Source organism: Panthera leo, chromosome E3, assembly GCF_018350215.1.
Source record: "Panthera leo isolate Ple1 chromosome E3, P.leo_Ple1_pat1.1, whole genome shotgun sequence".
Lineage (NCBI taxonomy): Eukaryota > Metazoa > Chordata > Mammalia > Carnivora > Felidae > Panthera > Panthera leo.
In genome coordinates, this window is record NC_056694.1 from 37190662 (window position 1) to 37202096 (window position 11435).

Genomic DNA, 11435 nt, shown 5'->3' on the forward strand with positions numbered 1-11435 from the left:
AGCAGTTAGGAATCTGGTGTGGAATCAGACAGACCTAAATCCAAGTTACAGCCATCCTGCTCACCTTCTTTAGCAACGCTGTTTATCTCCCTAAGTCTCAGAGTTGTCATCTGTGCAAAAGATTAAATGAGATGATGTAAAGTACTCAGCACCATGCTTGGCACAACTTAAGTAGTAAATGTCATCTTTAAAAACTTGTCTAATTCTTTGGGGTGACTGAGTCGGTTAAGCATCTGGCTCTCTTGGCTCAGGTCATAATCTCATGGTTTGTGAGTTTGGCTCCCACATTGGGCTCTGCACTGATAGCGCAGAGCCTACTTGGGATTCTCTCTCTCCTTCTCTCCCTGCCCCTCCCCAGCTCACATGGGCGGTCTCCATCTCTCAAATAAATAAACAAACATTTTTAGAAAGCCATCTAATTTTTGACCATCCCTGTAGAATTGTTTTAAACTATCTTGGCAAAAAAAAAAAAAAAAAATTACTCTCTGGTTCTTCTGGAATAGCTAATGGAAAACATATTTTCAGAAAAGAAAGTAATGAGATCTCTCAAGCAAAGTTTAAAACATAAAGCGATATACTAAAAGGCTGAGTTGTTGTGTACCGTGATAAAGAAGCACACCCATCAGGTAGGCTGGACATGGACAGCTGGGGCTTCATCTGATAGAGGTGGCTCTGTACGAATCAGTGAGATAGGAGAAAGGTCAGTCAGTAAATTCTGTTCAGGACAACTGATTGCAAGTTTGGGGAAATGCTACTCTCACCTCCTACCACGTACTAAAATAAATTGAAAATAGACTAAAGTGTACATCAACCAAATGTGCTTATAGCAAATATGATACACACAATAGCTTACAAAAGAAACAATAAATGAAGATATTAAATTTAAAAGGTTCAGTAATTGGAGCACCTGCCTGGCTCAGTTGGTGGAGCCTATGACTCTTGATCTCATCTTCATGAGTTCAAGCCCCACATTGGGCATGGAGCCTACGTAAAAAATTTTTTATGAAATTAAAAAATATGTAAAAGGTTCAATAATCAAGAATAATCAAAATATATATCAAACAAAAAGTTACTGGGTTTGGCTGGTTAAATCATCAAGTAGGGCAGAGTTTTTATGTATTTACGGATGCTTGTTTGTTGTTTTTAAATGATGTACTCAGTGCTGGTGATGTGATACCTTGCCAGTGATCATTATAAATTAACATGGCTCCACTGGAAAGCCATTTGTCTACGTGTATTAAGAACTTGAACACCATTTGGAACCTGTTTATTCTACTTTCGGGGACCTAGATTCAAAACATAAAGGAAAAGAATTGTACATAAAGATATTAGTTGGAGTCACTTTTTTTTTTAAGTTTGTTTATTTTGAAAGAGAGAGAACGAGCAGGGGAGAGAGGGAAAGAGAATCCCAGGCAGGCTCCATTCTTCCCACTGAGCCCAATCCAGGGCTCAGTCTCACAATGGTGAAATCATGACCTGAGCTAAAATCAAAAATCGAATGCTTGATCAGTGGAGCCACACAGGCGCCCCTGGAGTCATTTATAATTAAAAGCAGGTTTGATAGTGAACTTCGGGAGAGCCATTAGGTAAATTCAGGTGTGTCTCAACGGGATATTCTGCAGCCATCCATTATAAACAATAATTAAGAAAGACTGTAATGTGGATAAATGTAAATCACACATGATATTAAAAGTTGGTTACAAAATAGGTTCATGTTATTCTAATTACTTCTTTAAATGATTTTGGAAAAGGAAAAAACTGAAATATTGATAATGTTTTGTTATGAGGTGGGTAATTTTAATTCTCAAGGAAGAAAAGTTAAAGCTTTTAGGCACCCAGGAACATCTCGGTAAGGAATGGCAGCCTCCCAGCCCCAGACCTGCTTCCCCAGCACAGTGTGGGTAGCCCAGGACACTGGGCAGGTTTTGCCACAGCCAAGACAGCCACAGAGGGTTGCGGACAGGTGCTATTTACATCCTGTTCTTGAAACAGGAAACCTTTAGCAGACACTTGTTTTGTGCCTACTATGAAGTAGAACTTCGTTCTAGGCACCAGTTATGCAAAAATATGAGACGGTCCTTAAGGGGCCCAATCTACTTCCTTCAAAAAGCTGGACCACCAACTCTGGTGTCCCCAGCTCCTAGCCTCAGCCTCTTCCCTTGAGAGGCCAGCCAGGAGGACTGGGCAGGGTGTCTCTGGCCTGGTTGTTGTATTGGTTGTGCACTGCCTGTAGCTCACATTAGGATCTGTGACTTTTGCAGTGTGATTTGTTCATCCAGGAGGGGGCCCGCCTAGGAAGAACCCCCGCTGAAGTCGTTTCAACTTGTGACATCACCTTCGCCTGCGTGTCAGATCCCAAGGCAGCCAAGGACGTAAGGATCCCCTCTTCTCCCATCATGTTGTGGCCAGGAAAACTGTCTGGCCTCCCTCTCCCCCACCCTATCTCCCCTGCCCATGAGTGAGTATCTATAGCATGTGGGGGAGTTGAATTTCCCATCTGGGGCCATCCCCCATTGTGAAAAATATTTTTGTAAATTGAATACAGACTTCCTTTGATTCAGAACAAAGAATAAAAATGAGGGTCCCTGAGATCTGTGCTGACGAGCCCTGTGTATTCATATTGCGTCCATGTGCCCAGATCCTCTGTTTAGCTGTGGCTCTATTTGTATGTTTTCACATTTCAAGTACAGTAGTCATCTTGTTAAACTGGTGACTAGTTTAATCCGGGTAAATCCAATGAAACCCAAGAAAATACTGAGGTTATCATTTAAATGGGAGGTTTTTAATAAAAAGGAACACATAAACCCTTTTACAAGATTGTTGGGAACGTACTAGAGGTATTTTTCATTCCTACGCTTATTTCACTTGCTTTCCCCCTTTTCAGCCTCAATATTTAGTTCCTAATCAGTAAGTGAGCCAAAAAAGCAACAGAATTCTAACCTGAGGTCTAAGGGGCTCCTGGGCATCTAGCCAAGAGCCTGGGCTATTGCTTCTCCCTTGTGTCTCCACAGCTGGTGCTGGGCCCCAGTGGTGTACTGCAAGGGATCCGCCCTGGGAAGTGCTATGTGGACATGTCAACAGTGGATGCTGACACAGTCACTGAGCTGGCCCAGGTAGCAGCCTCGTTTGTGGTGGCCTTCCAACATCCTTGTGGTTGGAGCCCAAGACTCTAACTGATCACTCCTGTGTGGGCAACTTGGTTACTCTAAAGACAAAAGCAGGGAGAGAAAGAAAGGCCTGTAGCCTTGGGACTAGGTTGTCTTCGCTCTTTACTTTCAAAGCCACAGCTAGTCTAAATAGCCATGAGAGGAGAGGTGTTGCCCAGCTGGGATGGGCATTAGGTCCCAGAGCTGTGAGACCCACAGTGAGAAGCATTCCAGGCAGCTGGCAGGACCTTTTTGGTTTAAGCAGCTATCCACATTTGATCCTAGCAGTATTCTTTCCACTAAGCTGCTGGGCCAAGTGGTGACTTCTGGCCCCTCTGTGCCCTGAGGGTGGCTGAAGTCAGAGAAGGGAAGTGTCTGGAGGAGGTATGGTCGGCCAAGCCATGAGCATGGTCATGTTTGGTCTTTGTAAGAAATTGCAAGTAAATGGGAGCAGGTGGGGAGACCTCAGCTTAGCTGCATGCTTCGTATGATTCAGGCATCTGTCTAGGGCCTCGGTGTGGAGGGCCAGGTGTTCCCACTTGAAACCCCAGTGAGGTGCAAGGCCTTCAGAAGCTATGACTTTCCTTTCCAGGTGATTGTGTCCAGGGGGGGCCGCTTTCTGGAAGCCCCGGTCTCAGGGAATCAGCAGCTGTCTAATGACGGGATGTTGGTGATCTTAGCAGCAGGAGACAGGGGCTTGTATGAGGACTGCAGCAGCTGCTTCCAGGCAATGGGGAAGACCTCCTTCTTTCTAGGTAACATGCCTGCCCACCTGTCGGGCCACTGCAGGCCCGGAGGCTGGGTGGGCCACATCCCCTCTAGACTGCACTGATGACAGCGTCACTCCCGCACGGCCTCTCTGCCTGGGGCCCCCGTGGGAAGGTTTCCTTTGACTTGCACAGTCAGTGCCTGGAAGGAGGAAGAGCCCGAAGGGTCAGAGCCAGTTCTGTCAGGGGCAGGTGAATGGGGCCTCCCCTGGGTGTAGAGGTGGGTCCGAGCAGGGATGAGGGTGGGCAGAAAGTCCCTGCCCTCAGATTCTTGAGAAGTGACCGTCATTCTCTACCCTGGCCAGGTGAGGTTGGCAACGCAGCCAAGATGATGCTGATCGTGAACATGGTCCAGGGAAGCTTCATGGCCACCATCGCTGAGGGCTTGACCCTGGCCCAAGTGACAGGCCAGTCCCAGCAGACACTCTTGGACATCCTCAATCAGGGACAGTTGGCCAGCATCTTCCTGGACCAGAAGTGCCAAAGTGAGTTGCCTTTGGCCTCTCTTGCATTTTAGTTCTGATAGGAGCTGAGAAACTGAGTCAGGCAGCTCTCACAGAGGAGTCTCTTCTTCAAGGGCTCATTGGGTGTGAAAGACGCACTCTCTTCATTCATTCCATGCCCTTGGTCAGAGGGGGTCCAGAGACCTGGCAGGTGGGATTTGGGGGTACTGGTTGGGAACTTGTCTCTTCAGTGTCCAAGAGGGAGGAAATGCCAGGTGTTGAGGCCTGACAGTACTACGGATAGTTTCTTAGTTAGAGTTTATTCAATTTGCCTGATCAGTGGCTTTCCTTCCTCAGATATCCTGCAAGGAAACTTTAAGCCTGATTTCTACCTGAAGTACATCCAGAAGGATCTCCGCTTAGCCATTGCCCTGGGTGATGCGGTCAACCATCCTACTCCTATGGCAGCTGCAGCCAACGAGGTACCTGCCAGAGGCGAAGCACAACCCTGGCCATCTTCCTTTTGTCTTTACTATTCGCTACCCACCCCACCCCACCCCCCGCCCATCTTTATTTTGCTTTGTGTCTCATCTCTTGGGGTGGAATCTCAGGTCATTGTTTCTAGACAGGAGCATGTAAAACTGTACACTTCCTTCTTAGCCATGCTTACTTCCCATGTGATTTCTTCGACCTGTGGATTATTCAAAAGTGTATCATATAATTGGAGTTGTCCTACATATCTAATGATTATTGATTACTAATATGTCTCTGTTGTGGTTAAAAAACACATCCTGTATGATTTTTGGTTCTTTAAATTTATTCAGACTTGTTTTGTGGCCCAGCAGATGGTCTGTCTTTGGGTGTGCTGTGTGCACTTAAGAGGACTATGTCCTGCAGATACCAGTTAGGTTGAGGTTGGTAGTTTTTTCGGATCACATTTACTGGACTTTTTCTCTGGTTCTTTCAGTTGCTGAAAGATCTTAAAATCTCTAACTGTGATTGTGGGATTGTCTGTTTTTCCCTTTGATTTTGTCTATTATCTTTGAAACTCCTGTAATTTTGAAACTCTTAGCATTTATGATGGCCACATCTTCCTTATGAGTTTGCCCTTCTGTTTTTATAAAATGTCGCTTTCTGGTCTTTGTCTTGAAGCCTATTGCCCAGTTTTACTATAGGTGCTATTGTTTTTATATTTTTTTTAATATTTATTTATTTTTGAGAGAGAGAGAGAGAGAGAGCGAGTCAGGGGAGGGGCAGAGAGAGAGGGAGACAGAGAATCCCAAGCAGGCTCCACTCTGTCAGCGCAGAGCCCAATGTGAGCCTTAAACTCACGAATCATTAAATATGACCTGAGCTGAAATCAAGAGTCAAACGCTTAACCAAACTGAGCCACCCAGGTGCCCCATTGTATATTTTTTTCCATTCATTTGCTTTCAGTTTGTGTTTTTATACTGTATCTTTTGTATACAGTCTGTCATTGGAGCTTGGATTTTTACCCATTCTGAAAGATTCTGCCTATTAATTGGGGTGTTTGGTCATTTACATTTTTTTGAATGACAACTTTATTAAGCACCTACACGTGCACTTTTTGAAAAGCTGTTTGGAAGTGTAGCCTTAAAAAAGCTGAGCACTATTTCTTTACTGTAGAGCTACAATAAAAACTACATTTGTAGCGCGCCAGGTAGTTCAGTTGGTTAAGCATCTGACTTGGCTCAGGTCATGATCTCCCACTTTGTGAGTTCAAGCCCCACGTTGGTCTCTCTGCTGACAGCTCAGATCCTGCTCCGGATTCTCTGTCTCCCTCTCTCTCTGCCCCTTCCCCAAGCACATGTGCTCTCTCAAAAATAAACAAACATTTAAAAAAACAAAACTCTACATTTTGTGTAAAACACATAAATTCATTTATTTTAGAAGCTGTATCTTCCAAGTGCTAAAAAAAGGATATGCATCACTCAAGTTAATTAGAAGTCTCCAGTGGCTTGTTCCAGCAAAGAAGTAAAGAAACACGGTTCTGGGGCGCCTGGGTGGCTCAGTCGGTTGAGCGTCTGACTTCAGCTCAGGTCATGATCTCACGGTCTGTGAGTTCAAGCCCCGTGTCAGGCTCTGTGCTGACAGCTCGGAGCCTGGAGCCTGCTTTGGATTCTGTGTCTCCCTCTCTCTCTGCCCCTCCCCCACTCATGCTCTGTTTCTCTCTCTGTCTCTCTGTCAAAAATAAATAAACATTAAAAAAAAGGAAAAAAGAAACACGGTTCTGCTCTTTTCAGACCTACCTTTTCATAATCTGTAATCTTCTGTCCCTGAATTCTGTGTTTTCTGTCCCTTCCTTGTCTGCCTGAACATGCCAGAGTACTTACTTCACTTTTTCAGGTTGCAGTACAATTTCGGGTTACTCATGTTTGTTTTATCTTGGATTCTCTCTTAGCAGCGGACTTATTTTTGTATTTTGTATAATTTTTTTTGTCAACAAGCTTGTCTTTAACTGAAGTCAGTTCTAAAGGGTTCTATGTGTGGTTTGTGTTGGCAGGTTTCTTTGTGAGGTGATTTCTGACTTGCCTCTGCCCTGAGTCTACAGGATTTGTTGGCTTGAAAACAAATATTTTAGTTAATTTCTCAATGGAACGTGGTGCTATGTGGCCATTTGGATGGTGTGAATTTAGGCTCCTCACTGGTGCTTACTGTTCAGGATCTTAAGGTTAACTAGTCCAGTAACATTTAGTCCTTTTCTTAAAGTCTGTTAATGTATGGTCAGATTTGGAGCCACCGTTTTATCATTTGATTGCTGCTTGTCTCTTCTGGCTTTTGACTGTCCTTCCTATTTTACTGCCTTTTGGATTATTTGAATCTTTTTTAGAATTCCATTTTACCTACTGTCTTCTTAATGACGCATTGTTTCTGTTTTATCCTTGCTCTAGGGATATCAATATGCAAGAATATGCAATATCCTTAAACTTCACGGTCTACTTAGAGTTAATCTTGTACCTCTTCACATACAACATAGATACATTTCCATTTCCCTCCCCCTCCACCTCCTCCTTTAAGGCAGGGTTTCTCAACCTGGGCACAATGACATTTTGCTGTGGGAGCCATCCTGTGCTTACAGGATGTTTAGCAGCATCCCTGTCCTATACCCACTGGAGGCCAGCAACACCCCCTCAGTTGACACAGTGTCTGTAGACGTTGCCAAATGTCCAGTGGGGGCAAAACAATCCCTGGTTGAGAACCCCTGCTTTAGGGTACAGATGTCCTCTGGGTTACATCTGCCTTTGTTTTAAACATACGGTCAACGTTGGAATGTTTTAAGTAGTCTTATGTATTTTATTTTAACAAAGAGAGAAAATAATTGTATATTTCTCTTATTTACCATTTCCAGGGCTCTTCATTCTTTTCTAAAGAATTGAATTTCTCTCTGGGATTGTTTCCTTTCAGCTGGAAGAACTTGCTTTAGCATTCCCTGTAGTGCAGGTTTGCTGGCAATGATTGGTTTTCTTGTATCTGAAAAGGTCTTATGGAGCCTTCGTGTTGAGTTGACAGCTACACCTGAGCTGTAATGGACACTTAACTATGGTGGCTTCAGCTGGACTGTTTGAAAAAAGACAAAAATGCAGCTTGTATGGGGGAACCTTGTGTTCAACTGCATTTCCTCAGTGTGCCTGGATGCCATACTGCCTTTGTCGAATGGCTTTTTCATTCTCTTCACACTCGTTCATAATATTCACCTAGTGTCTCTGGAGTGGCTGTTGATTGCCAGGCACTATTCTAGGCTCTGGGGACGTGTTCAGGAGCAGCCCGTTCCCTCCCTTGTGGCGCTTACATGTTAATGGAAAGAGGCACAAGACAGGCAGATAAGTATTTGAACAAGAGTCTGTAAAGGTCAGAAGTATGAGTAAAATACAGCAGAGTGAGTGAAGCGGTGCGGCCACTGTCTCAGGCTGCTCGGAAGGGGCCAGCTGTGCTGAGGGAAAAGCATCCCACGCAGAGGGAAGGACGAGGATAGCGGCCCAGAGCATAACACAGGAAGACCCTGGAGGTAGGAAGGGACGTGATTATAATTGCTAACAATGCTCTAAGCACTTTACCTCCTCAGTCCCTTTAAACCTCATGATAAAACCTTGTCACCTTCTCCATGACATCAAGTAGTAGTGGTGACGGCAAAGAAACACTGAGGCACCTGGCTCAAGATCAGTGGGGGGCCTGGGTGGCTCAGTCGTTTAAGCGCCCAGCTTTAGCGCAGGTCCTGATCTCACAGCTCGTGAACTCTAGCCCCGCGTAGGGCTCTCTGCTGTCCGCACAGAGCACCCTTCAGATCCTCTGTCCCCCTCTCTCTGCCCCTCCCCTGCTTACACTGTCTCTCAAAAATAGATAAACATTTTTTTATTTAAAAAAAAAAAAAAAATCAGTGTGGGGGTTGGCCAGGAGTTGTACCTAGATAGCCTGGACTCCAAAGGCTGCCTGCCGCCTGCCTGCCTGACCACATCTAGAACTGCCTCCAGGAAGCAGATTGTGTTTTTAAGTCAGCTCTGTGGACAGAGTGTGAGCCTATCTCCTTTTTTTTTCCAGGTGTACAAAAGAGCCAAGGCACTGGACCAGTCTGACAACGACATGTCTGCCGTGTACCGAGCCTATATACACTAAGCCCTCGATACCCCATCCCTGCCCCCCAAGTCTTCCCTCTGGCCCCTCCTCCTCACATGGGGTTGGGGTCCTGGGACTTAGCTCTGGACCAGTCCACCTGTCTCCATCTCCTTTTCTACAGACTTTGAGACTTGCCATCAGCACAGCACACAGCGTCACCCCTCCCCTGGAGGTCCTGGGGAGGGGAGGGGTGTCAGCAGGATTGGCCTTTGGGAAAGCTCTTGAGCTGGGCACTGGCCCCGGACTAGGTGGCTGTGTGTTCACACACACACACACACACACACACACACACACACACACACCCTACACACCACACACTGGCTCTCACCCCAGGATAGAAGCTGCCCAGAAACTGCTGCCTGGCTTTTTTTTCCTCCTGAGCTTGTCTTATCTCAGACCCTTTCCAGTAGAGGAACTAGAATCAGCAGTGAGAACTGGAAGCCTTCCCACTGCTGCCGTCCCTCAGAGCAAAGAGGCTGTGGTTACGTCCACGTCCCCCCACTGGATCCCCCATGTGAGAGAGAGGCTCTGGGTCAAGATGAGCCAGCACCGACTCCAAACAGAGGGTCCCCATGGGCCCTCCAACCTCAGGTGACCAGCTGATGAGGATTGTCATATTTAAGCTACCAATGTGCAACCAACTCTCCGTAAATGCCTTTGTGAACTGAAAAGAGATTGGCAAAGTTGAGCGAACACAGGGCTCTGGCTCTCCAGGGAGAGCAGCAAATCGCCAGCACGTTAGGTGAGCCTCACAGAAGCCTGCTCTCCTCGCCGCTCTTGATTGAGCACCTGTCCCAGAAGTCACCATCACTGCAGAGCCCTGGGCTGGGATCAGACTTCCTCACTTTGGTGTAGGGGGAGCTCACTCCTCACCAGGCTCTTAGTATTTGGATTTGCATTCCAGCCTTTGGGAAGGGGATCCTGAGGGCCACCAGGGAGGAGCAAAGAGGGAGGAGAGTGGGGTTCCTTCCTGTTTCCGTTATGCTGCAGACTCCACCTGGAGCCACTCTGACTGGGTCCCCTCACAGCAGTCCCATCCTCTCCAACCTGCTCCTGCACATGTTCCCCACCTGCCTACCTTTTCATTCTCCCTTCCTTCTCTTCTTCCCATGGAGACAGTGTTTCTGTCCCTTCTTTGGCCCAAACCCAGCCTGACCAACGATGGCCATTTCTTAGGCTCAGCTCTTGAAACAGGATCGAGTGTCTTCACTTCAGCCAGAAGCATAGCCTTCAATGCTTCCAGGGCCCCAGGGTCTTTTGGGAGGGAAGAGAACTGAACCTGACCCAACCTGAACTAACTGACCTGAAGAGGTAGATCTAAGACATCTTTGAGACCCTAACATTTCTCCTTGGATAGGGGACCAGAGGGACTTGCAATGTGGTGTAAAAACAAGGAGAAGTCACCCAAAGGATGTCCATGTTCTCTCCCTCTATATGGGTTGAATTTTCCAAAGTTATACTTTGCAGGTCAGCATTTCTAGTGAATATATATAATGAGGAGACCACACTGGTGTGGGCCCCTCCCCCTCACAAATTTGGCCCTTTTCCACTGATAGAACCCAGGCTAGGGGATCTCAGAAGACATAGGGGGGAGGGCAGGGAAGATGCCTGCGGGTTTTTGGCCTAATTTCACTGGGATTTGGAATTCTTTTCTGTCTGAACACAAAGCCTGTTCTAGTCCTAGCCGGACACTCGGGGTTGGGGGTGGGAGGGTGGGGGTGGGGGAAGATGCTGTAATGAAACTGGTTAGTCAATGTTGTCTTAATATTGTTGACAATTCTGTAAAGTTTCTTTTTATGACTATTTCTGTTTAAGCTATTTCACCTTTGTTTTGAAATCCTTCCCTTTTAGAAGAAAATGTGACACTTGTGAAAAAGCTTGTAAGAAAGCCCCTCTTCCACCATCCCTTTTTTTTCCCCTTTAAACCTACTTTAAATGACAAATCTTCTAGGTAATTAAGGTTGTGAATTTTTATTTTTGCTTTGTTTTTAATGAGCATTTGTCTTTCAGAATAGGATTGTGTGATGTTTAAATGGCAAAAACAAAACATGATTTTGTGCAATTAACAAAAAAAGCTACTGCAAGCAAAATAAAACGTTTCTTGGTAACACAACTGTGACTGATTACCTCGGCAGTGGCCTGTGCCCAGACCCAGAGCGCTGTGTGGTGGAGGGAGGAGGGCCGGGAGCACCAGAGCGGCCCCGCAGCCCTCGCGCCGGGACTGCGCCGTGACTGCCTGGTTATCCGGCTGGTTCCTTCTGGACCAACGGAACTCGCGAGCTCCGCGGGAGGAGGGCGAGGCCGAGCAGGAACAGGTTGCCACGCCGGCCAACCGCCGGGCGCGGCGAGAGCAAACCATCCCTCTGGCCAATCAGTGTGCGCAAGCGGAGCAGGGCGCCCTATCAGGGCCGGGGAGGGGCGGGACAAGTGGCCGAAGGGCTCCAGCG

The 11435-nt window shown here is 46.5% G+C and overlaps 1 protein-coding gene across 4 annotated transcripts in view; it reads left to right on the forward strand.

The window, feature by feature from the left end:
* Positions 1 to 11101, forward strand: part of GLYR1 (glyoxylate reductase 1 homolog) — a 33914-nt gene extending 22813 nt beyond the window's left edge. For 2 of the 4 annotated variants that reach the window (XM_042921886.1, XM_042921889.1), the window contains 6 exons: positions 2262 to 2372; positions 3012 to 3113; positions 3739 to 3901; positions 4219 to 4398; positions 4714 to 4838; positions 8914 to 11101. In XM_042921886.1, the coding sequence (XP_042777820.1) occupies positions 2262 to 2372; positions 3012 to 3113; positions 3739 to 3901; positions 4219 to 4398; positions 4714 to 4838; positions 8914 to 8988 (756 nt within the window). In that variant the 3' untranslated portion in view covers positions 8989 to 11101. The remainder of the gene's footprint in view (positions 1 to 2261; positions 2373 to 3011; positions 3114 to 3738; positions 3902 to 4218; positions 4399 to 4713; positions 4839 to 8913) is intronic. The other 2 variants (XM_042921887.1, XM_042921888.1) reach the window with 2 other exon arrangements.
* Positions 11102 to 11435: the final 334 nt, after the last annotated feature.